This window comes from Onychomys torridus, chromosome 4 (assembly GCF_903995425.1).
Source record: "Onychomys torridus chromosome 4, mOncTor1.1, whole genome shotgun sequence".
Classification (NCBI taxonomy): domain Eukaryota; kingdom Metazoa; phylum Chordata; class Mammalia; order Rodentia; family Cricetidae; genus Onychomys; species Onychomys torridus.
The window spans coordinates 52,920,524-52,947,917 of record NC_050446.1 but is presented as its reverse complement, the minus strand read 5'-3'; the positions used below and the strand labels follow the sequence as shown (position 1 = coordinate 52,947,917).

The following is a 27,394-nucleotide window of genomic DNA, read 5'->3' as shown; positions in this document are numbered from 1 at the left end:
AGGATATCATTTTATAAACACAATGGTAATGATCCAGCAAGATACAACTCGGGTCAAATCACTCAAAGCAGGAAGTTAGTTCTGGGCTGGATGTGAGGTTGAGACAGGGAGCCAAATAAAGTTCCAGAACAACCAAACTTAAGGGGATGCAGATGGGCTCCTGGCTTAAGTAGACACAAACAAAGTCAGGTTCTGCAGCTAAACAAGAAGAAACACTACACAGCTAGGAATTGACAGTTCTCGCAGGAGTTGGTAGTAGAAAGGATAGAATGTGAATCTGGAGGATGCTGCAAGATAACCCAGCTGGGAACTACAGAGATAGAGTGCCAAGTGTATACGGTGGGAATAAGCCCATCTGCTTCACTGGGTGAGATGAAGTCTACTCTTCCTGTCCTAAGACAAGCCATTTTCCTTTCAATCCTTTGCTACTCTCTGGTGATAAGGGATCCATTCCACACTGGGATGCAGTAGACAAACCCCATAGAAACATGCTTGTGAAAAAAACTCTGAGGAGGCTGGAGAAATGGTTCAGCAGGTAAGACGGCCTGCTGCCCTTGGAGAGGACCAAGTGTGATTGCTAGTAACTGATAACCATCTGTTACTCTAGCTCCAGACAAACTGACACATGTGGACATACACAATGGACAAACATACAGATAAATGAAAACTAAAAAATAATAAAATAAAAATCTGAAGCAAAGAACAACAATTCAAAAAACCCTGTAACTCGACATTCATCCTATATTCATGAACCTTGAAGGAATAAAGGGCAATCTGGACTTATTTTCATACTCCTGTTTTCTTGCATATTCAGCTTTTGGAAACACTTTTGTTTTCAGAGCTGTCAATTTAGCCAAAATCAAATTAAGGTACCCAATACAAAACTCAGACATGCAATGTTTTTAAGACGTCAATTTTGCAGCACCCACTCTAGATATATATATGGAGAGAGAGGGAGAGAAAGGGAGGGAGACAGACAAACAGACAGACTCAAATTGCTTTATTTCTAAGTAGAACATCTATCGTCTACTTCTTGTTATTCTCACAAATTTCAAACACCAATTCACAAGGTTCTCAAACATATTTAAAAAAGGAGTAGGTGGCTTAATGGAGAGGAGAGCCAGACTCTGATTTTATATAAAAGGACCACCTGGCCAAACTAGTCACTCTCATGCTGAATTATATCAAACAACTTAAGAATACTGTAAAAATGATGATAAGGTATTGCCTTAAGTTCTATGGAAAATGTCAAATCATCTGTCATGACTACAGGCAGGTGATGTTTATTCAGCTCTTAAAGGAGTAAAATAAAATACTTCAATAGCAAACATGGATAAACAATCAAAGAATGATTACTTAGCATTTGGCCATTATGTCCACTAGGTCATGGGTGTTGAAGCATGTTCAACAGTGCTAGAGTCGGGAAAAGGGGGGGCAAAATGAGTACAATAACACACACAAACATTTCACATGATGGGATCACTCCACTAAAAACGGTAAATTTTAGTTAATGAGGCAATAAGTACACAGGACAAAAAAGAAAGGAAATAAAGGACAGATTAGCAATGCCCTAATTAAAAACAAGCTCCACCACATATACAAACTTTAGCAGGAGGAAATGTGGTGGAGCCTTCCTCCCACTGTGATGCACAGAGAGACGCGACTGAGGACTCAGAGCTGGTGGTGAGGCATTCAAACAAGAAGCACCCCGAGTCTTCAGTAACTGGAACAGACATACTTATCTACTGAAAACAGGGAAGTCAGAAAACCAAAAGACAATGTATTTCTAAGATAAAAATAAAATAAAATAAATTAAAATAAAATAAATTAAAATAAAATAAAAATAGCCCCAAGTCATTTCCCTAATAATCTGGACTGTTCAAAACACAGATTTGTATATTTAATAAGGGAAGTCAGACAAAATTACTAGAAAAACTTAATTTTAAGCAAGGAGCAAATCCAGCAAAAAGAAATCAAGTCTCTAATCCTAGTCAAGGCCTTTCCTCTTTGCTTTAAACTGATCTCATGTCATTTTAATGGATATATAATATATAACATATGTAATTGAAGTAAGCAAAATTACTACAGTTATCCAACATTATCTCAAGAAGGTTGGACTGCATATCTCAGAGATGATTTACTTTTATTTTTAAGTTGTGAGCCACCATGTAGTTGCTGGGAATTGAACTCAGGTCCTCAGTTGAGCGCTGAGTCAACTCTCCAGCCCTATTTTTAAGTTGTAAATGAAGGTTCTTGTGAGAAAACAAAACTAGCATTAGTAATATGGCAATGGGTAGATCAGATGAAATGACTGATAAAGCCCTACAGGTTAAAATACAATTTCTCAAGTAAAATAGTAACTAGGGAGAATAGAGCAGGGGGGAAAAATCAGGGGGAAAAAAAATCCTACTGAGTGTTATTAACTCATTGAACAAGATTTTTTTTAATAAACATCTACATGGAATGTGCCCTAAGAAATGGAGTAACACCTAGGAAGAGACAGGGTAAACTGAGTATCATTTACTATGACTAGCCTCCCGCATTCCACAGCAAATGTGGCACATTACTAGCTACTAATCATCTAGCTTCACTCTGAACTGCAATGAAAAGGATTATTCCCACAAAGCTGTGCGGTGCCGGGAACGGGAGAGAAGGCAAAACTAAGCAAAATTAACCACATATCCAGTAACTCAGACATTATGGCAAAATGTCCTCTGCATTTCCATCAAAGTACTTCTGAAATTTTAGAAATCCCAATTCAATAGTTAAATCCATAAAGATCAATTCCCAGGATTTTTTTTTTTTTGCTAAGATCAAGTGAAAATATGTAAATAAAATATTTTAAAGTTTCTGTTTCTAATATTTAAAGCTAGAGCAGATACAGAAAAAAAATTTACTTAAATCTCCTTTTTGATTAATATGCTTTTATAAAGAGAGGGAAAAACATCTTTTAAGCAAATTATATTTATATTCCATATAACTTAGAAACTAGAAAACAAAGGAACACAATATTTCTTCTGGAGAAAAAAATATGTACAATTTAAAAGCTCACAAAGGAAAGAGAGATTTGAAATCCACTTAGACATTCAGTGTATCTAACTCAGAACTTCAGTAGTTAAAAAAAAAAAAAGGAAGATAGAGAAAAGATTATGTCATCTTCTATTAAAGAAATGAAAATTCTGCTTGTAATTTCAGAATAGACCAAAAATAAAAGAGAGACTTATTTTCAGTGCTCAAAGACAATACTAAAATAAGAACTGAGTCTATAATTAGTCAGTTTTTACTCTAAGAAGACAGTATTTAATACTAATCTCAAACAATCAGAAATAAGAAACTAAGTTAGCAAATGCACGAGGTGGGCACGTAAAGCATTTATCTCCAACTTAAGTGGGTTTCTCAAGACAAAAAGAAAAGAAGGGAGATAAATGTTAATAGAGTTCAGGATAAGCTTAATGCTACATATGCTGTGAGCCCCAGACAAATGGGAAAGACTAGTACAGAAAGACTGGGGGCTTGTGCACTGAGAAGTGAGGGGAAACACAGCCCTGACAAATGGCCTACCCACTGGAGCTCTCACCCATCAGTCTTCTAATCCATCAAGCAGACAGAAACCACCCATCATTATTTAGTTGGTTGTAGATGCAAAGTGTTTTCTGTTTCTTCATATCAACATAAAACAGTAAGTGACAGGGGGTGGAATATAGATAATTTATCAAATACCACAGACTAAACATAATTTCCTTTTTAAAATACATTAGCAGCATGCTTTATACATGAACTAGTAACTTGACAATTTTTGTTTCATTCTTACACAACAAATAACACATCAAACTTGTCATTCATGCAAAAATCTAGTAAAAGCAAAATATTTAACATTATATAACACACACACATTGCATGTATGTGTAACATTAGGTCAAGCAACAGATCACTCTTTCTACACATTTTGGGGATAAAAACAGTATTTTAAGCTTCTTTTCATAAATCACACTGAATTTAATAGACTATCTAAATTAGAACTACTGACATACAGTATGTATAAAGCCAGTCCAACTTCAGCATGCTTCCTCTTTGTTATAAACTCAAAGCCATACCCAAATTTTGCAGCAATGTCATAAACTTGTTTTTCATGCTGAAGAACCTTCTCACGGTCCCCCTCGAACAGTAACGTGGCTACGCTTAGTTGATTTGGATCAAATCCTTTAAACTATAAAATATAAAATAAAATTTTATTATTACATGGAAGCCTTAGCCTATAAAATAGTAAAATGAAATACATTTTGCTCTTTTCCATCTGATTTGGCCTCAATTACAGCAGCCTGTTAAACAGTGAGCTCTGAAGCTTTACATGTCAATTAACGAACACCTGATGCATGAACTGACCCTTCCAGAAGTACACCTCATAGGTGAGTGCTTGCCTGGCCTGGATGAGGTCCTGGGCTTGAGGCCCAGCACTTCAAGAACAAGCACAAGGAACTTACGTATACGAAATACATCATCTTGCAAGTATACTGTAATATCATAATCACCTACTAATTGAGTAATGCAACAGGTAACCTGACAGAATTTTAACTTTAATTAAACACAAACACACACACACAATTACAAAATAATAGAGTAAAGCATCTATTTGGAGCTAACAACATCACCACAAATCAACCATGAAATATTACATAGTAGTATTAACAAAAAAGATCCTGTGAGCGTAAAGAACAAAGACTAATTTTAAAAAGAAATATATAAATTTACTAGGGGAAAAAGTTAACATAGATGTGAAAATTATTTCAAATTTGCCAATATTTGTCCAAATTAATACACTAGCATATTCCAATTATAATAAAAATCTCTGATCATTTGAAAAGGACAAGCCTCTAAACTTTTTCTAGAATAATGAACATGTGAAGGTGGTAACAGAAAATTCTAAATAATAAGAGGTAAAACTAGATCACATCCTTTTAACTTTTCCAAAACAAAACAGAAACTATTACAAAGAGTGAGCAGTGTCTACTCTCAGGCAATACTGTCCGTAGTAAGATGCCTTAGGCATCCATGTAGTCACAGTCACTAGTGCTGACACAAGGGGGGGGGGGGAGGTTTGAAGAGCAATCTAGATGGAAATCCAACCAACACAACAAACAAAAACCCTTTAACTGTCAATTAAAACAGGGAAGGGATATGATACAGCTTCATGGAAGACCAAAGCTTAGGGAGTGAGACCCTGAGTTTGACTCCCAGCACTAGAAAAAAATGGGTAACACAAGAAAATGGTGGGGGTTGGGAAGGGAAATGTCCCTAAATATACTAGAAGAGAAAGGGTTTTCTCAGCTTTGAAGTGATTAAATAGTCATAAGAACAGACATAAATTTAAATCCATGGCACCAAAAAGAAAAACCCTATTAAAAAGGGAGGCACTTGACTAGAAAAAGTTCTTTACAAAATCCATGCCAAAGGGCACCTGGCAATTCCTCAGAAGGGTGTGTGATGAAGGACAGTGAGAACAAGTAGCACAACTACAGTTAACTATACCCAGAAAAGACAGGGACAGACATTGGTTCCATCTCTCTAGAGTTTCAAGAACATTACTTAATTAAGCAAAATAACAAAGCCTTAAGGCTGCAACAACAAAATGACACATTATTGCCAAGTGGTACACACTCTGATACACACTGTTGCCATGGTGATACACAGTAGTACAACCTTCTTTCAGAGTTCTCAGGAATCAAAGGTTAAATGAATAAATAAACTTCATTTTACTTCTGAATATAACTGTAAAAAAAAAAATGCAAACTATAGGAAATGTCGCCAGCATGAGAAGTGTTCAATGAAGGATTGTTTTTAGACTTTAGAACCAGAGACTAAGGCTTTTGAAACTGACTGCACAGTTAGTTCAGTTGTTAACATACCTGCTCCAACATAAAAACACAACACCCCATGGAAAAACAGCCTTGAGAGGTGTGTATAGGGAAAAGGCAAGAAGAAAACTCATGTCCTGTACATGTACAATTTTAGATTTTTTTTTTAGTCTTACCTTTGTAATATAAAACTTTTTTAATCCATCCAAAAATGATGTAAAAATGGAGGAGACCTGAGGTTTAAGAGCATGACCTAGGAAGAGAAAAAAAGTTTACAGTTTAAATTAATAGCAAATTACATGTTTTTGAGATCAAAAGATGGCTTTAAATTTAGTATTCTAAGGAAAGCAAGTTTTTACAGTTGTAATTTATATGGATGCTTATATTAAAATCTTTCACTTCTACATTCTTTCAAATGTGACAGTGTTTTACTTATAAAAGTCACTGTTTGTTTTTTAGGCCAAATTCGTACATGTAACTAATACTATACATAATTTCAGTTATCTTTCAATGGTATAGTTTACACACAGTAAAACCACCTCATTAATTTTTATTAAGAACGAAACCCAGTGACGGCTAATTTTTCTATTTTTTTGTGGAAACCACACAGAACTACAACCAAATATGGAGCCCATATGAAGTTTAAGGTTGTTTCTTAATTAATTCTTAACTCATCCAGAATTCTTAGCATAAAACTAGCAATTGCTTCTTTAATCACACTCAGGGAGTTAAAATTGCCAAAGTAACACATTTTCAGAGTCTGTTAAATTAACATTGCTGCCTGCAGATTACGCTTAATTGAGTGAGAACCTTCTACTGTTTTCTCATCCTTTTCAAAGAGGAGCAACTTCTCAGCACTGGGATGGTTATAGTTAAGTCCCACATCTGGCGTTAGTGCTATGAGCACAATTCAAAAAATATGCCATCCTGTTTATGCAGAATTTTCAAAAAGAGTCTTCAAGTACTTAGTAAACCTAAAACTGTCTTCAAATAAAGGCTTTTTTCTAGTCTTTTAGGGTTGAGGACTCTGAAGTATAAGATCTTCCTTCTAAAGAAATGCAAACGGCAAAGTAGCTACTCCTAAGACAATCATTGCCAGCCTTTTGTTCCAGAGAATTCGAATATTGTACTCATTCACTAAACTTCTTCTGACCTTTACAGAAAAGACTAAGGAAGACAGGTCTTTACTAGAGACTAAGAGATACCCATGCTACAGCTGTGACAGTGAAAACTGAAGACAAGCAAGGGAGCAAACGAAGAAAATGAACTGTGCGGTGGATAGAGACCAACTCAGTGATGTTTCTGAGCCCCTGGATCAAAACTTCATTTGTCTAGAAACATTTTCTTTCCTATAAGATGTGATGTTACTCCAGCATAACAATACCTTAAAAGATAATTTAAGCATCTGTAAACTTGGAAATAGCACATCATTATAATGCTCATTTCTTTTTACCAAATAGGACTCACCCTACATTAACAACTGAAATTAAACTCATAAACGTGTTAAGCTCAGGGGCTCACAGTTGTAATCCCAGATATTCAAGAGGATGAGGCAGGAGAATTGAAAGTTCAAGGCCCTCCTGGACTAAGACCCAGTTCAAGGCCAGGCTAGGCATCTTATTGAGATCCTACCTCAAAAAGTACAAAGAGAGGGTGGATATCACTCAGTGGTAGAATGCTTCCCTAGCATGCCTGAAGCCTAGCTTTTATCCCCAGTACCACCAAAGTCCTGAGTATGCCTTGAGTTCTTACAAAAGATTTAAATTATGCTTTATACAAAAATCTTCAAATTATCTTTAAACAATGCATGAAAACTCCAAATGTTACTAATCCTGTATGAATAATCCTCAAGGACACATGATCACCTTAATGCACTGACTCTGATGGGCATCATTCCCATTACAATGGTGGGGATTAGCCACATTCATCCATGATACTGAATTAAATCAACTATTATAAAAGTGATACTGACTTGAAGTGAGTTGACCATTAGTAATAATTTGAAGACATCAGTATCTTTTTTTTCATCAAGTTACTGTTGCCTATCAAAACTATTATATATCAAATACATTTTGGTTAGTGTGCCTTATTTTTATAGTAAATTAATTTCCAAATCTTTTAATCAGAAAGTATGATTAGCATCAGTTAGCATATAGCATCAATTCCATGATGCTATAATACTAATTCATCTAAAGGGATTTGTTAACAATGTATTTCTGAAGTGATTAGACAGAGTTAAAGCATGGAGGCTTGTTTATTTCATAATTTAAGGTACACATTTATCTGAAACCTTTATCAATAGTATTTTGAAAGTAACATTTTAAGGAATTACAACAGTGACTTAGAAGAATTGAATTTAAAAACTAATTCTTGATCTGTTAAGAATCTGGCATGCTTTCTTAGTTTGCTATATAACGTAATTGTTTTCCCCTATTAAAATCTAAGCTCCCTAAGGCACATAACCAAAACTCTGACTATCTTAGCCTTGGCATTTGCTACTGAGAAACAGCAATAATTTCAGGAACTGTTTCTGATGTATTTAAATTCTTAAAACTAAATCCCAAAGTAAAATTCAGCACATGAAAGACAGAGTAATACAAAAAAAAAAAAAAAAAAACTGAAAAGTTTAACATTTTAGAAAAATATTTTTAGATATAGCTGCTTACTATTCCCCCCAAATATTACAGCAGCACCCCAACTACCCACTGTAATGAATGTTCTCCAAAACCCCACTGCCAATAGACCAGTCCATATCTGGAGATGTTGGCAACCTTCCCATCACCCACTGCTACCACTCCACTCAAGGTGTTCCAAATGTGCCCAGCATTGGTCACCACCTGCAGCTTTGTCTCCAGCCCAGCCCCTCCTCACTCCCCTGCACAACACTGTCAGAAAGAGCTTTCTAAGGCCCTCCACAAAGAAAGACCACTGCAGTCAGGATAATACCCACAAAACATCTGGAGTACTCTACAACATGCTACTGTGCTTTCACACATCCAACTCTGCCAACAAAGAAACAAATTAGGTCAACAAAATAGAAGACTCAAGCAAGACTTCATTTCCCTTAAAGATTCAGATCAAGTGCCACCTCTTCCAGAAGCCTTTCCAAACTTTGCTCCTCTATCTTGGGAAAACTCCATGAATGAAGCCTAGTTTCACCAGCACCCAGGCACCCTGTGCTCTGCACAGCCCTCCACCACTACTGCGCTCTCTTACAAGCTTGTGAGTCCTGACTAGACCAAGCGCTCCATTAAGGACAGCACAACAATCATCATTCTCTGAAAACTCCGGAGGCTAACTGAGCCCATTCTGAAATTGCCACTCCTTACTCACCAAACTGAAACTGCTGGTTGTCCATGAGGCGGATAGATGCAGGAGCACATCTCTGTTTGAAAGGAAGAGGGGGATCAGTTAAATAAAGAGTCACACAACAAAATCTGACTACTACTTTGTAAGACTTCAACACTTAGCCCCTAAAGATACATGGAGAGAAAAGAACCTCAACTTTTTATATAACTTCATGAAGCCAAAACATCAGTGGTTTATAAAAATATTTGGAGAAATCTACATATAAAATCAATACATTCACACTCAAACCTTCAATCTTAGCAATATGATGTACTTGCTGCCTGGCAACAACCTGTGAGAATACCTTAAAAGAAATTCCAGTCCTCAAATGGACTATTTTACAACAAAGTAGAACTTTTTAACACTAAATGTGTTTTAAAAATTGCACATTTTGTAATATTTTACTAGGTTCTTGCATAGTCTTTTTTTCTTTATTCCCCCTCACACCCTTACAGTGCTGAGAATCAAGGCTGTGACCATACACCTGCTGGGTAAATGCTCTACCACTCAGACACATCACTAACTTCTTGTATACTTTTAAAATGAGGAAAGCGCTGGTGGAAATTTTTATAGGCCAAAAAACTTCTAAAACTGATCTGCAATATCTTCAACAACAACTCTAAGAGCCATTTCTTCTTCTGAATTCTTCCTCAAAATTATTTTAAATAGAAAAACCCAAACACCCAGTCAGAGTTCTAAGTTCTCTCAGGGTTACAGTTATGCAAACAGCAATGAAACTTCGATGGTTAAGAATATACATCTAATTTAGCTCAGTGGTAGAGCACTTGCCTAGCAAGCGCAAGGCCCTGGGTTCGATCCTCAGCTAAAAAAAAAAAAAAAAAAAGAAAGAATATATATCTAAGAGCTGGAGAGATGGCTCAGCAGCTAAGAGCATTGGCTGCTCTTCCAGAGGACCCGGGTTCAATTCCCAGCACCCACATGGCGGGTCACAACTGTCTGCAAAGCCAGTTTCAGGGGATATGATACCTTCACACAGACATACATACAGGCAAAACACTGATGCACATAAAAAAAAAATAAAAAAGAATATACATCTAAAGAATAAGCCTGCCCCAATGTTGTCTATATACAGGAGCAAACTAAGAGTCTCCAAAGAAAGGGAAATAAGGCAGAACACAAAGTGAAGGCAGAAGGTGGTGGTGGTTGAGCATCCTTCACCTGTAAATCTGAAACCTAAAATGCTCTGAAATTCAAATGTTTTTCAGCAACAACTCACCAACACCAAGTTTCAGATCTAGCAGCATCTGGACTTGCAGACTGCAGATGCCTGACTAGGAATGTGTATGGAAATGTGCAGGAGCTGAGCACCAGCACTAATGCCGAGCCTGCAACAAGACATCCAGTCTGCACTCACGTAACTTTGTGATGATAAAACTAGAAAAGGAGCTGAGGCACAAACAGAGTCATTGTTTCCTACACAGGAGTTTAGGGCAGCTAAAGTTCTACCATGGGCTGTTTTTAGAGCAGATATTTTGAAAAATGCTGAAAACATTTTTTTTGAGACAGAATATTGCTACACAGCCCAGACTCCCTCCAAACTCACGGCACTCCTACTGCCTTAGCCACAAAAAAAAAAAAAAAAAAAAAAAAAAGCCATACTTTTTAACCATTTGTCTTCACAGTGTCATTTATCAATAAAAATCTATAAAGTCCCAAAACTCCTTAAAAGTTTAAAATGTGCAGTAAGACATTTTTGCTATTACTTGCTTTTAGTTAAACAAGTATTTAATTCTTATAAAAGCATAAAACACAATTCATTTTACCCAATAAAAGAATAGATAAGATTCTTATTTTTGTAAGCAATTTATTTATTCATCTAAATACTAAAAATAAGAAATTGATTTTCCAGAGTTACTAGCAGGTCTGAAGAGACAGGGGCAGGGGATCTGATGCACACAGGGACAACCACCCAACCCTCACACTGTACAGGACACTGTGCTTTTAAAACTGACCTGCTTGTATTTCACATAATCAACAGCACTGTCACGGGAGCAAAACTTGCACTAACTCCTTTTCAGACAGACACAAGAATGGATGAGGCTAAAATATTTGTCCCAGGTCAGATGGCTACTACATTTTCCCTTTACCTGCACACTGGTAAAGGAAAACACTGGGTGGGAGGTGAGGTCTACAGTAAAACCCAAAATGGCCCAAGGAGTTCTGGAAGCTGTAGAATGGGATGTCTCTTTTTCTCTCAAATGATTTAATTAATGGAATGCACAATTTTCTTAAATAGGTGAATAAAAATATTTTAAAAAGGAAATTGGGGTTGGGGATTTAGCTCAGTGGTAGAGCACTTGCCTAGCAAGCGCAAGGCCCTGGGTTTGATCCTCAGCTCAAAAAAAAAAAACAAAAAAAAAACAAAAAAAAAAAGAAACTGCTGTAATTCATTAGATATAATAATCATATTGAGATTAAAAAGAATGCTGTTCTCTTATTTTTGGGGAGATGACTGCTAAAGTATTTAGTAGTCAAGTGTTATGGTGTCTGCAACTTAATTTCCAATAGTACACAATCATATACATAAGGAACAAAGAGAAAACACTGGACCTATGAAGTTAATATGCAGGTGATCACTACACTATTTATCCCAATGTTCTATGTATAAATTAAAAACAAAAAAAAACCAGGAAAATAGGCAAGAAAGCTTCAGAGCACTTGCTAAATTATGCAGCTACCAATACTCACCTAAACTGAACAGGATTTTAACTTGGTGGTTGAGTTAGTTACATGAGCAAATACTACCCCAGAACAAATAAAGTTTTTAACACTGAATCTTTGAAATTATCAAATTCAAGTCAACAGATTTAAAGTTTTATATTTTTTTCAAAGTCAATAGTTTTTCAGTTGCTGTCTTAAGTAAATTCACAGAAGCAAAGAATTCAAATAAAAAATAGTATCTAGGTTAGTATGCTGGCTTTTGGCCACTGATAATTTGAAAATTATTACAGATCATTCTAAACATAGAAAAAAAATTACTTAGATTATGAAACATTTAAATGTTACCACAGCAACTGATCAAAGAAAAGTTCATATAATCAAAACATCAAAATCATGTCCCTGGTCTTAAAGTAGTAGAGCTCAGATCAGGTTGTCTCTACTGTTTTCAAAACCAAATGGGGAGGTCACTCTAAACAATGAACTCAATCCTCTTTCAAGGATAAGAGTATAAACTCTAAGAACTTGAGATCAAATTTACACCCCACACTATCCCATCCCAGTAAGCAACACCATAGCAGATAAAGAGGCAAAGAGTCCTAGCTATAGTGACCCCTGCTGATAGGTGTCAAAAGAACCTGGAAGCGCTGTTTCAAAAAATCAATGCTGGGTTTACAGAGAAATCAAAGGAATTTTAGCACAAACAAAAATTGCTTACTCCAAACTGAAGTTAATGAAATAACTAAGTGCACTTACTAGAATTTCTCTAAGATAAAACAGTATAAAAACTTACTGTGCACTAATTAAAAACTATCAATTGTTTTATCTTGATGAATAAATATGTAAGCACACAAAACTCAAAATGCTAGTACAGACTTGACCAAGTCAAAATTCTAACTATTTCTTTAAGGGTTTTACAACCAGGAATCTACTTGAATCTATTCCGAGAAGTAAATTTCAGTATTACTCTCTGTGCTAACTTAAAAAGTAATAGGTATCTCAATCCAACTAGTTTATAAATTTAAAAAAGGCAATCCCTGTAAGAAACACCTTAAAAGATTTCTGAAAAATGTTTTCCTTAAACTAAACCATGGCTATTGCCAGAGAAAACCAGAACATGTGCTTGAGATGAGGCACATGAGTAGAGATGTCTCTAACTTGACTAGCTTTTATAAGAGTTCAATATGGATGCACCTTTTAAGTCCCTCTAAGATTGGTATTATTTTAAGTTCCTAAAGACAAATTAGAAGAGTATATCACTGAATGCCACAGTTCGTGAGCCATCTTTAAATTGAAATAGTTTCTGCAAAGGGCAAGCCAAACTTCCTGCCCAAATTCCTGAGCCTAAATCTTGTATAATATTAGAAGGACCCACCTTAATGTTGTAAATCCCAGGGGCTCAGGAGAGAGAACTACTGACGGCAAGGACTATCTTTGGGAAATAGAATTTCAGCACACCGAGCTCTATAGTCTACTTGCTTTAATTCAATTCCTGTGGCATAACATCCTATCTACACAGCTGCAGTTCTGTTCTCGTGCCTAGCTCCTTTCTTGCCTGATTTTTCTCTATATTTATCTACTGCTCCCGCTAAATTCTATCTTAATTCTCTCGTCTTAATTCTGCCTCATCTAGGTCCTTTTCACCTTGTTCTTACCCAGCTAGGACTTCCCCATCTGACTCTTCCTCATCTTCCATTTCATCCACACGTATTCTCTGGTCAAAATCCTCCTTATCCCTCTGTTCTCTGTCTCTAAGTTCTCCATGTTCCCTCTAAGTATCCCAGGAATCCAGTTATTAACCCAAGCAATAACAAGCCCCTGGTCGAGCAAGGTCACCAGGCTTGAATTCTACAGAATAATAAAGGCAGGTAAGAATTTTCCCCAGGCAGTGAACACCAGGCTATCTTTTACAATCCAAAATGGGAATGGTAAAAAAGGAGGTCAACTGAGTGCTAATGACTTGTTGGTATATCAAAAAGGTGGTTAGGTAAGAAGTTAGGGGTCTATTAGTAAGGTTGTATAAGAAAGGAGGGTCTCACTCTAAATTGCAAAAGAAATAAAGCTACCTACCTAACCTAGGAGACAGGTGTTGTTTCGTATGGCCTTGGATGCTTGATAGGCATTTTAGAGAAATACACCGGTACTTGGAAGCACACAAGAAAATCATTGTAGGAGCCAGCTAATATATATACAAAAGCTGAAATATCACCAAGACTCCTTAAGCCATGGCTTGACCTTTGGAGAGTCCTTGACTTTTCCAAGTAGTAGCTTTTGTGATAGTAGCTGAATTCCATTATGTTTTCCTGTGGCTTGCAGCACCTAAAGACCATAGTGGCGGTGGTGGCGCACACCTTTAATCCCAGCACTTGGGAGGCAGAGGCAGGCGGATCTCTGTGAATTAGAAGCCAGCCTGAGCTGTTAACACAAATAAACTCTGTCTCCAAAAACCAAAAAGAAAAGGAAAGGAAAGGGGGTCAGAGGGAAGGAGAGGAGAGAAGAGGAAAAGAAATGAGAGTCTAGATGCTTCATCAGAAACAAATGCTTCAATTTTAAACCCTATGTGCAATGCTATGTAAAAATTAAACCCAGTGAAGTTAGGATCTGTTGTGTCTTTAATAATTACTAAGAGACTGAGAGCTTGTCCATTTAATCTGCACACTGCCCATTTCAGTATGCAGTATAATGTAAGAGCACAGTTCTCCTACACAAAGGCCAATGATAATAAAAAGTTCAAAGGGGGGGGGATGAAAGGTAGGAGTTGAATGAAAATTCCTAGAAATATAAATTTTAAATACAGCCAGAGTTGATATTATAGGTGAAATCGTGTATGTAAGACTAATGGTAATACTCACTGGTCATACTGGAAATGACATGCATATAAGTAGGAGTCTATTGTAAACAAGAAATTTCTTCTTGGGCTGGAGAGATGGCTCAGAGGTTAAGAGCACTGACTGCTCTTCCAGAGGTCCTGAGTTCAATTCCCAGCAACCACATGGCTCACAACCGTCTGTAATGAGATCTGACACCCTCTTCTGTATACATAATAAATAAATAAATCTTTAAAAACAAACAAACAACAAAAAAGAATTTCTTCTTAAAAGACAAGTATTTCTGGGGTTTTTTTTTAGCATGAAATACATATTGGGTAAATATTTTCCTTTGCTTGTAAGAGCCACAAATTTGTATGAGCATCCTAATCATAATTTTACTTTTATTTTCAGTTTAATAAAGGTACAATAACAACTTCTAAGAACTTCTAGCAGAGAGTGTGCCATACAATGATCCTCATTTCACTGGATCACAACTGTAAAGAACTCAACCAAATCACTGACCAAAGTTATTCTCTTTACAGAAAAAAGTGACACATATAAAAATGGTAACTTTTAATGACAATTCCATTTCATAAGTAGCAAGTGTACCCAAGAATTACTCCTGATTATACAAAGGGCTTTTTTGTAAAGTACATGTTAAAACTAATTATTTTCAGCTTATCTAAATTCCTGCAGAATTTGCAGAATTCACAAACTACTACTTCTCTATTCTGATCTAAACTTAGCAAAAGGAAATACCTACCAATGTAAAATTACTTAAACCAGTGAAAACAAAAATGAGAGAAAGCAGAAAAGAACACCTTCTGAGAGAGGTGAAGGCAAGGCAAAGCTGCCTTTAGCTTACAATTCTAAACATCTGCTTCTGACACTGAGAAAAGCAGTTCCCAAGAACTGGCTAATGTATTCAAGTCAGCTGCCCTCTAATGCAAAGAAATGCCCTCTCTCAGCATGAAGGACAGAATCCTATATTCTTATTGAAAACAACAAAAAGAAACAAAAGCTAAGCTACTGAGCTTGTTTCCAGCCCTGTAGAACATCAGTGTTGCTTCTAGACTAACAAGAGAACAGTAAAATGCTCTATCTAACATGGACAGTAAGGACATCCTGACCTCTTCACTGCCGTGGGATATCCATTTTCTAAGAAAGTCTTAAAGAATCACCTATCCATCTACTGAGCAAATGTGGAGACTGCACTGGCCTGCCATCCACAAACTCTTCCTTTCTAGCCCCTCAGAGGGCAAGGAAAGAGGACAAGTCTTCACATAGACAAGATCACAAGAGACATGAGGGGAGCACCCCACTGGCAGTTGAAGCTGCTTAATTATCACCATCAGTAAGAACAGTAACAAAAACCTACAGCACCAATTTTGCTACAGTGAACAACCACACATGTTCCTTTCCAAAAACACTCATCCACCACACAGCTTGCAATTTTGAAAGCAACTTGAGTAAAACTATTGCAAAAATGAAAGTGTGAGGTGACAAGTAGAGTTACAAGCAGCCAACGCATTATTCAACCAAGAACTTGACACAGTCATAAAGCATGCACTGTCTATTTTAGTCTAATATCCCCTGCTATCAACTGAAATTCCAAATCTGAAACTAAGCAAAACATGATTTTCTGAGCTTTTTTCTGTCTGAAAATACTATTGCAAAAGGAGAACAGGCCGGCGGCGGTGGTGGGACATGCCTTTAATCCCAGCACTCAGGAGGCAGAGGCAGAGGCAGAGGCAGGCGGATCTCTGTGAGTTCAAGGCCAGCTTGGTCTACAGAGTGAGATCCAGGAAGGGCTCCAAAGCTACAGAAAAACCCTGTCTCGAAAAACAAAAAACAAAACAAAACAAAACAAAACAAAACAAAAAAAAAAAAAAAAAAAGGACAGAATACAGTACCTACTGTTGGCATGAGGTTTCTATTCAGTAAAGTGATAAGGGGTCAATATCTCTTAAGTCATTAAAAAAATTATTTGTACCTACACCCAAACAATGCCTATACATTTGCATTATAAGGCATGAAATTTGTGGGTCTCCAAATAATGTGATATTACCAAATTGCATTCTTAGCCATGTTTCACAGTGAGGAACGATGCTTGAGAATAAACTATTATCCACCTAGATTTTTAAATCAGATTCAAATAAGGCAAGCTTTCTATTCTAGTCTACATGATTTGTCTGTAAAAGCTACTTATTACTAAGTACACAAAACTCCAGTCTAAAAAGGTACTTTCTCGCTGCTTTGCTCTGTAACCACATGGTGGCACTATCAATCATTGTTATCTATCCAAATGTATACTCAGTACAGTGAATGGCACAATAGTCATCAGCTGAGTATCTAAGGCTTGTAACACTGTTCACTCAGGGCAAGCTTTGCTGCTTTATGCAAGGAAGGAAGAGGAGTCTACTCTACTCTTCAACAGCACAGGTAGACCTCCTGCCATTTCTAATAGGAGCACATCAAACTATAAAAAATTGCCTTCTTACTTAGTGCATCTACCTTATGGCTGTGCATAATTGATCTTGAAGTGGCAGAAGACTGACCAACATCCTCAGAACACATTTGAACTTCACTTCCCCATTCTCAGTTATCATTTTAGACAACACATATTTACTCCTAAAAAAGGTCCATAGTAATTCTCTTTAAATATTACTGTCATGTCTTCATTTTGGAAATCATGACAAAATACTCTCTATATTCTAGTTGTCTAACCATGACTTGAAGCAAAGTTTGGGTGAACTTTAAGTTCTTGTATAAGAACATCAATACCTCTGCTTTGGCACCAAGGTAACCTGCCCCACATGCAAACATGCTCATGCCAGGACCATACTTCTTGTGGTCAACCACCACAAGGAAAATTATGCTAAGTCTAGCAAGCTATAACAGTTACTAACAGTCTGCTAACAATTATAAAGTTATCCTTATTTGTTGCTAAATTTGGTGATCATACCAAATGAAACCCCCAGACAGAATGACTATCTCAGAATGCAAAATTAAGAGTGTTCTTTATACACAAGAAATGGAGGGAGGGATGTATGTGTGTCTAATATTTTCCTCATTTTAAGTTCTTTAAAATGTTAGCAGTTGCTGGGAATACAGACAGGTGATAGACTGACTGCCCAGCATGCTCAAAGCTGGGCTTTCAGCCCCTGTACCACACACAAACAGAGAGGCCAGGCCTGGAAGGTAAAGCAAGAGGAGGAAGAGCTCAAGGCCTGCCTGAGCTACAGCGAGTACAAGGCTTCCTCTGCAATTCAGTGACAGCCCATCCTAAAATACAAAGTTTTTTTAAGGGCCAGGGATTCAGCTCAGTGGTAGAGAGCACTTGTCTATTATGCACATGACACTGGGTATGATCAACTCCCAGTGTCACAACAGTAGTTGCCTTGGAATGGTGGGAAGGTGAAGCAGCCACTTTGCCTTTCACTGTCTTATAGTCTAACGTGGATATGGATAACTGGCTAGATATTTTCCTTGCCTTTATCAGAGCCTTCCTCCAGTTTTCTTTGAATACTAAGAAGTTGATCTATACAGGTCATACCAAACCGTCCCCTTCCAGGACCAGGTATACAGTGTCTCAGCTTTTAATACCAGCACTCAAGAAGCCAAGACAGGTGGATTTCTATGAGTTTGAGGCCAGTCTGGTCTACATGGCAAGTTGCAGGCTTGCCAAAGCTATACAGTGAGACTCTGTAACAACAAAACAAAAACAACAAAATAAAACAAAAGATTCTACTTGCATCATACCTAATGGGAATATTACAGAACTCAGTATGTCTAGAGAAAGCAAGAAGAGGTGGACTATATTGCCTTTACTTCCTTACTGATGAGAAAGGTTAAAAAAAAGAAAGACTTATAAACTACTGCACTCCAAACAATGAGTGAAATAAGGTATTTCCACACTAACATGGAATGAAATTAAAAAATCTGGCATGAGCTAGTCTTTTTTTTTTTAAAGGAAAAATGGTTTTTCTCCTTTTAGGAAGGCAGAAGACAGGAATTGTGGGTTTTTAAGATTACAAAGAAGTATGCTACATTAACTGTATTACTTAAATAGTAGCTAAAATAATATTATAAAACCAAGTAGTACCTAGCAGCACATTCTATGTGTTAAAAATGTTTATTACATTTTAAACTTCTAAATTCAGTCATTACCTCTAATTTTTTCTTTATCTTTCTTTTTTTGGGGGGTGGGCATTAAGACAGGGGTCTATCTACATAGTCATGGCTGTCCTGTGACTCACTATGTAGACCAGGTGATGAGCTCACAGAGATCTGCCTGCCTCTGCCTTCTGAATGCTGTGATCAAAGGCATGTTCCACCACAACTGGCCACCTCTAATTTCAATAAATATTTTATTTAAGATAAATTAAATATCATTTCAATTCATCACAAGATATATTACTCTAAAATAATTTACAAAATATAGCATTCAACACAAAGCAAAACCATTCAAAGCCAAGAACCTAAGCACCTATCTTACAGAGGCCTCAAATCACAGGGCCTCTTCAAACAAGAAATAGGTGTGAGAGCAGTGTAATCACTGAACAAAATAAGTATACTTAAAGGGGTAATTTCCATGTAAAACTTGGTAAAAAAAAAAAAAAAATTACAAACATAACACAACTAAATATAAAGAGTACTTGAAACATCAAAATTATACAGCAGAATTTTAAAAGTATAATTGCATATGTATCTTCTACTTTTTTTATTACCTGCTTTGCAATTTCTCTTAAACAGGCTACTCCTTGTTCAAAATTAGGGAAAGCTACAGAGCCATACTTTTGGTATTCAGGGGTTGGTCTGATTTTTATTGTAGCTTCTGTTATTACACCAAGAGTTCCTGAAAAAGAAGGGGAACAATCCAATATATCACATGACAGTTTTCTAAAACCATATTTAAATCTATTTCATCAACTGATTCTATTGTTTCATTCTATTATCCACGTTAAATCTATTTGATTCTTCTACTTGGGGAATAATGGCTAATCAAGTCTTTTTAAATTAACAATTAAGCAAATTTTATAATTTCAAGAACTGATTTTAGACTAAGTTTTTCTTTTTTATGTTATAAATATTTTTAAGTATTTAAAGCTTTCTCTAAGAAAGTCAGTTTTAAAGGGTTTTATATTATTATAACTTAGTAAAAGAAAAGAATAGAGAAACATTACATCTCATACACATTGACAAAGATATATTCTGATGCATCTATGTTTACTATGAAAAAATTTACTGGAGCAAAAAGAACTAACGTTTTTAAAACTTTAAGATGACGAAGAATTCTGAGGAACTATGGCCTTGCCTTGTCTCCTCAGATTTAATACATAGAAAGATAAAGGCATTGCTGAAAAGGTCTTATAAGAAAGAAACAAAAGTATTCAGAGACAAAATAATTATTGTAAGTATGAGCCATGAGACATTCTTTACTGCTTGAGGCAGGGAGAAATTAATCTGAAAAATAGTAAGTTAAATATAAGCATTTAGACCAAAATATTTAAAGAAATATGACTAAAAGGATATATATTAACAAATGTTTTCAAACCTGTGGTTTCAGATGTAAATGGTGAAATGAATAACACCACTAGCAAATTTTTCAATCATCACTTTAAAAAGTGTAAAGAGGAATGTGAATAAAACTAAAACCTCAGTTATGACGCTGGAAATAAAAGTCCAGGAAATGTTCGGCATCCCTAGAATGACTTACCAAGATGTAACACAGGGTTAAAGACTCATCTGAGTCCAGAGTATAAACCAAATTAATTAGATTATGATATATTCACTATATATATGCATATATACACACATACACACACGGCTTCTTTATTTAAAATATGAGCCTCTTATAACTTGCATGGTCACAAAATCTCTGTAAATTTGCCCAATTAACATTTTAATCTAAAACAAATATAAAATTTAAAGTATAACTAAAGTGACTAAACATTTTTGTTTTCTTATCTTTGGGATATAATTTCAACAATAAAATTCACTCATTTAAAATTTTAGAAGCCCTCAAAACAACACAATGGCTATTGCCAGTCTCTTGGTTACCCACCATTTCTAGATGGTAAGACCCTACTGCCGAAGACACAATATTTGGTTCGAACAAATAGAAATCATGCTGGAACTAACCTGGAAGCCTTTTCCCTGCTGGCTACCTTTTGTAGTACTGGACCCTAATTTGCACAGTACCCACCTGCCAGGCAAGGTGTAGTCATGGGCACAATCGTGGCATGACTGTTAGGGAGGCAGACAGCTATCTTCTGCTTGGCTCTGAAGCCTGGTCCGTGGAAGTGTACTCCTGCCTAGTACTGTGACACTGTCAAAATGGCGGGGGAGGTCACAGACCCGTCTGTGTGTAGAGGCATGGCGGGGGCTACTGTTGTTGTTTTCCTAAAGTGACACTGTCAAAACTACCTTCTAAATAGTTACGTTTATACCCACAGGTAGTGCAGCTCTCAAGTACAGAGAAGCTTCTTTTTACAGTGGGCTTTCAGTCTGTGCAAAACTGGCTAAAATGCTGAGAATAAAACTCAACTCTAAATGGGACATCTTGGTCAACCCCATAGGTTCAGGAGCATTGCAGAAGAGGAAGAGAATGAATGTAAGAGCCAGAGGATGAAGCAGAGCATTGTAAAATGCTGTCATCTGCACATGGCAGGGCTGCTGCATTCTCGAACTTGGAGCAGCTATGGTTACCTGCACAAGATCAAGCCAGTAATTCCAACACAGTAGGTGCAGGTGCTCATAAGGTTCTATCCCTACTGAGGAGCTATTGATAGTTGATGGCTGCTACAGGAAGGGAGAGTCATTTCTCTTCAGAGATGTGGCCCCTGACAGGTTGTCCATGCTCATGGAGGCAGTACTCACTTGACTCAATGCGTTATTAAATGAAGAGGCAGGAAATGAAGGTAAGAGTTAGGGAGGCACAGGGAAAGCATGAGGCTGGGGTGGATATGATCAAAATACACTGTATATACATTTGAAATTATCAAAGAAGAAATAAAAGGTATTTTAAAAGAAAGAAAATACAAAAGTTGATAGCTTTTTGTATTCACAGGTATGCACAATCATTACTATAAACTAAATTTAGACCATTTTACTCTCCCCTCAAAGTGTACCAATTAAACAGCCATGCTCCATTTCCATACCCACACCCTAGCCAATTATTCATAGATGTATTCCGCCTTTATTCAGATGCATATTCTGGATATTTTACATAAAAGGAATCTCACAATATGTGGTCTTGTGGATTGTTTTCATTTGCTGTGGTTTCAAGGTTCATGATTTTATGCTGATTATAATTATAATCAATGAACTACTGAAAACTCTGGGAGCTGAAGCTTGTAATAACTGTAATGAAAAGTTCACTTCAAGAAGCTGCCCAACAACATATGATATGGCAAAAACTAGAATCACTAACTTGAAGACAGACTGACAGAGATTTTTATACATTGTGCAATAAAAATAATAAGAGAAAACAAATAAGTAAGTCTCAAGAGAAAGATGAAAAACCATTAATTGCATTACTAGATAAATAATGAAAGTACTATGAGGGCAGAGAGCAGAGCATGGAGCAGAAAAACTATTCAAACAATAGCTGAAAATTTCCTAACAGAATCCCATATATCAAATGACTTCAATAAATTCCAAGAAAGATCAACACAAAAATATCAATACACAGATCATGAGAAAATTCTCAAAGTCAAAGGCAAGTAAAAAGTCTTGAAAACAACATGAAAAAATAAAATACAAGGAAAATCTTATAAAATGTACAACTTAGCAGCAGAAATGATAGAAGTTTCCTGATGGTGGTGGCTCACAACTTTAATCCCAGCACTCAGGAGGCAGAGGCATGCGGATCTCTGTGAGTTTGAGGCCAGCCTGGTCTACACAGTGAGTTCCAGGACAGGCTCCAAAACTACACAGAGAAACCCTATCTCAGGAAAAAAAAAAAAAAAAAAAAAAAAAAACAGAAAGGAAGAAAGAAATGATGGAAGTGGGCTGGAGAGATGTTCAGAGGTTAAGAGCACTGACGGCTCTTCCAGAGGTCCTGAGTTCAATTCCCAGCAACCACATGGTGGTTCACAGCCATCTATAATGAGATCTGATGCCCTCTTCTGGCATGTAGGGACACATGAAGACAGAACACTCTATACATAATAAATAAATAAATCTTTTTTAAAAAAAGAAAGAAAGAAATGGTGGAAACTAGAAAATAGTGGAATCCAAAAAGAATATCCAAAAAGAACAAGGAAAAAAACCTGTCAGCCATAAATCTTGTATCTCACATTCAAAATATGAAAACAAACACATTCTCAGATAAACAAAAACTAACAATTTGTTGCTAAAAGACCAGGCTTTGAATAAATTCCAAAAGTTCTTCAAGTTAAAAGATGATGACCTCAAATACCTGAAATTCAAATTAATACCAGTAAACAAAACAAACAGAAATCACAACAGAGCACACATACTAGTTAAAGAAGTTATATAAGGGAAAAAAGAAAAAAAAAATCCATAAAGCAACATACTATGAGACTCCTTTTATATTAAATGCCCAGAATACACAAATCAATATAGGCAGAAAATATAAATTAGATGGGTAGAGTGCAGCTATGATCATAAAGACCTACACAACTACAAAAGATAATATAGATGCTTACTTCTCTTTCCTTATACACTGTTGAAAACAATGCTCTAAAACAATACCATTATAATATATACTGTGCTTGAACCCACAGCAGCACAAAGTTGAGTGGAAACAACGGTGTCTGTCGCAGGTGGCTATGACTACATACAGTGTTGACTTGAGTCACAGAATAAACACAGGAGAACCAGAAAGGATGAGTAACAAAAGCTCTAGGTGTATACTTGCTCCCTTTCTTCTAGCAGCTTCATTATGAGTCATACAATTACATAAAGTAATAACTATGCTATTGTGTTTATAAGTTATATAGGTATAACTATAATACCATAAAAGAAAGTTTAAAAGAATAGAGCTATAAAGGAATGCTAACTCTGTGTGCTATAATGTATTAGTATCAAGTTGATTCTGTTTAAATAAGGAGTAGATTTTAAGCCATAGAGCAACCACTAAGAAACAACTAAAATAGGCATGTTGGAAAAAAAGAGAGGGAAAAAAAAAGGAAATTAAAATCAGAGAAAAAGTACTTGATCAATTCAAAGATAAGAAAAAAAAATGAATGGATTGAGTAGATCCAACTTGGCAATGACATAATACACTAAGCAACCAAAAGATAAGACTTTCTGAATGATTGAAATGTACTGTCAATGCCAGAGACACACTTTAAATTCAGAAATACACCTAGACTCAAGTATGGCAAAGGTATACCATGCAAACACAGTACTAATACCAGACAAAACAAGCTTCAATAAGAATGTTACTACACAGAGAGGAATATTTGGTAGCAATAAATCATTGGGAAGACAATAATAAAAAGATGGCACTAAAAACAGGACATGAAAATATATGAAAGAAAACTAATACAAATGAAATGGGTAATGAGTAATTGGAGATCTCAATACCCAACTTTCAATATGACTTAAGAATTGAGCAAAGAAAAGACTGAATAACACTCTAAGTAAATTTAACCTAATAGGCTAGAACATACAATTCAACAATAGCAGAACATAAATTCATTCCAGTTATACACAGAACATTCTTCCACAGACTAGACCATAAAACAAACTTGAACAGATTTCTAAAGACTGAAATAATATAAAATGTGTTCCTATTATGGCTGGATACAAACTATCCCCCCACGGGCTCGTGTATTTGAACACCTGGTCTCTACCTGTGGAGGTGCTGTTTTAGGAGGGTGTGGAACCTTTGGGAGGTAGGTCCTCACTGGAAAATATATGTCACAGGGGACTAGCAATGAGAGTTCTAGAAAAACCCTACTTCCACCCAAGCCTTCTACTTCTTGGTCTATGGAGATAGTATCAAGAAGCCTCATGCCCTGACATCAGGACCACAAGCCGCTCCCATCACATACTTGCCCTGTGACCAATAGAAATCATTCCCTCAAGTGGCTTTGTGCCTAGCATTTAGTCAAACCACTAGAGAAGTAACTAAGACAGCGAACTGGTATTAGTAACGGGGTCTTTGCTATAATATACTTGATGACGTATCTCTTAGGCTTTTGGACCTGGTTTGTAAGAAGAATCTGGTAGTTTAAGAGAAATCCTGCAGTCAAATGCTCTACCACTGAGCTATACCCCCTAGAGAAATCCTGCCATAAACAGAGATGAACAGATGATTCTGGTAGGGGTTTGAAAAATCATAATGCTTACAAAAATGTGGACGGTAAAGGCTGGGCTCATGAGATTTCAAAAAGAAGTAACTGTTCTACCAGCCTTTCCTTTAAGATACACTACTCAAGTATTACTCAGCAGTAAAAAATGATATCATGAAATCTGCAGGCAAATGGATGGAACTAGAAAAAAAACATCCTGAGTGAGGTAATCCAGATCTAGAAAGACAAACACAGTATGTACTCACTCATAAGTGGATACTAGATGTAAAGCAAAGGATAACCAGGGTACAATCCACAGCTCCAGAAAAGCTACGTAACAAGGAGGACCCTAAGAAGGACATGCATGGATTGGCCTAGGAAAAGGAAAGAGATAAGATCTCCTGGGTAAACTTGTGTGTATATTGGGGGAGGGGAGTGATGGAGGATGAGAACATGAGGGAACTGAGATGGTCGAGTTGGGTGAGGCACAGAGAGGGAGAGAAAGGAAAGAGATATCTTGATAGAGTGAGCCATTATGGGGTTAGGGAGAAACCTGCTGCTAGGGAAATTCCCAGGAATCCAAAAGGATGACCCCAGCTAAGACTCCAAGTGGAGAGGGTGCCTGAACTGGTCTTCTGTAATAAGACTGATGACTGCCCTAATTGTCATCATAGAACCTTCATCTAGTATCTGATGGAAGCAGAGGCAGAGACCAAGCACTGGGTCAAGCTCCTGGACTCGTCAAAGAGAGGGAGGAAGGAACATATGGGGTTGGGGGGAGATCATGGTGGGGAAACCCAGAGACACAGCCGACCCCAGTTAGTGGGAGCTCACAGACTCTGACAGCTGGGGAACCTGCACAGGACCAAACTAGGCCCTCTGAATGTGGGTGACAGTTGTGTGGCTTGGGCAGTTTGTGGGGCCCATGGTAGTGGGACCAGGATTTATTTATCCCTAGTGCATGAACTGGCTTTTTGGAGCCCACTCCCTATGGAGTGCCTTGCTCAGCCTTGATGCAGGGGGAGGGGCTTGGTCCTGCCTCAGCTTGATATGCCAGACTTTGTTGACTCCCCATGGGAAACCTTACCCTCTCTGATGGTTGGATGGCATTGGGGGGGCATTGAGGGGAGGTGGTTGGGGGAGAAAGAAGAAGAGAGAGGGAAAACTGTGGTTGGTATATATAAAAAAAAAAAAAAAAATTTTAAATTAAAAAAGTAAAAGTCAAAAGATATACTCCTCATCATTGTCCCCTTCCTAGATTCTGGCTTCCAGAGACTCCAAGTTAAACAAGTTAAATAAATATGATGTGAGGTTGAAGGCTGAATCTAACTTCATTCTTTTATATGGAATTGCAAGGAACTGAGAATAGTCAAAAATATTTCAAAAAAAAAAAAAAAAAACCTCATACATCTTAATTTTAATATATTTAACTAAAATATATGTAAATTTGTGGGTGGCAGGTATACAACTGAAGATAATGATTCCCTCTCTCCCAAAATCCATTTGTTTAGAAGCCAGGGATAGAGCCCCACGGGTCACCCCACCCCTGCCAATCATCACCAGTCTGTCCAAGCCCAGTCCTGCTGAGTTCATGGCTGCAGTAACTACGTCCTGCCTAAGATGGCATTTCACAGCCCTTCTTCCTATCTTATGACTCCTACATTATCTTTGATTACATTTGGTCTTTCATAACTTCAGGAATGTATATAATGCACATGGGTTATTCTCACCCTCTCTGCTCTCTATCTGATTTTTAAAAAGTGGTACTTAGAAAAATGGAGATTTAAAAAGAAAATCCAAGGGCAGATGGCTTCATTGTTGAAAACTACCAAACACTTAAGTGAGTCCACCAATTCTTCACAAATTCTTAAAAAGTAACTCACTTTTGGAAGTAACGATTACATTATTCTAAGACCATCAAACAAAATAAACTAAATATGAAGTAACATGGGTCTAACTTCATCACAAGAAAAAAATGAAAGGAATAAAAAGTATGTCTATGAAAACAATCACTATTATAATCCAAGATGGCTTTACCATAGAAATTAACATTGTAGAGTATAATATTTGGAGTTGTTGGTCACAGAGGTCCCAAAGGCCTCCAAAATAATAAAGTTCTTTACAGGCCTGTTGGAACTAGAAGATAAGACTCTACTGCTGAAGATACCGCATACCTTGGTTGCAAGACATAAAGCAAGCAAGCTGGAACTCTGAAAGTGATATAGGAAAAGGCATCAACAGCTTGATGCAGCTGTGAACCTTTTAACTATAAAAACAACCCGTCAGAAAGATGTGGCCACCTGTCAATAGTGGTATGACTGTTATAAAGTCATCTGATTCTGAATCTGTCTTCTCCCTTTTCTGCCTGTGCAGGGTCTATAACTTCAATATTAGAAGGCTACAATCAATCAATCAATAAATAAATGAAATGAAAAAA

General features: G+C 36.8%; 1 protein-coding gene across 1 annotated transcript in view; it reads right to left on the bottom strand.

Moving 5' to 3' along the window:
• Window positions 1-27,394, bottom strand: part of Agps (alkylglycerone phosphate synthase) — a 101,666-nt gene that overhangs the window by 30,836 nt on the left and 43,436 nt on the right. The window contains exons 11-14 of the mRNA XM_036184086.1: window positions 19,420-19,547; window positions 9,186-9,237; window positions 6,029-6,105; window positions 4,095-4,207 (exon numbers count right to left, since the gene is read on the bottom strand). Coding sequence (XP_036039979.1) covers window positions 4,095-4,207; window positions 6,029-6,105; window positions 9,186-9,237; window positions 19,420-19,547 — 370 coding nt within the window. The remainder of the gene's footprint in view (window positions 1-4,094; window positions 4,208-6,028; window positions 6,106-9,185; window positions 9,238-19,419; window positions 19,548-27,394) is intronic.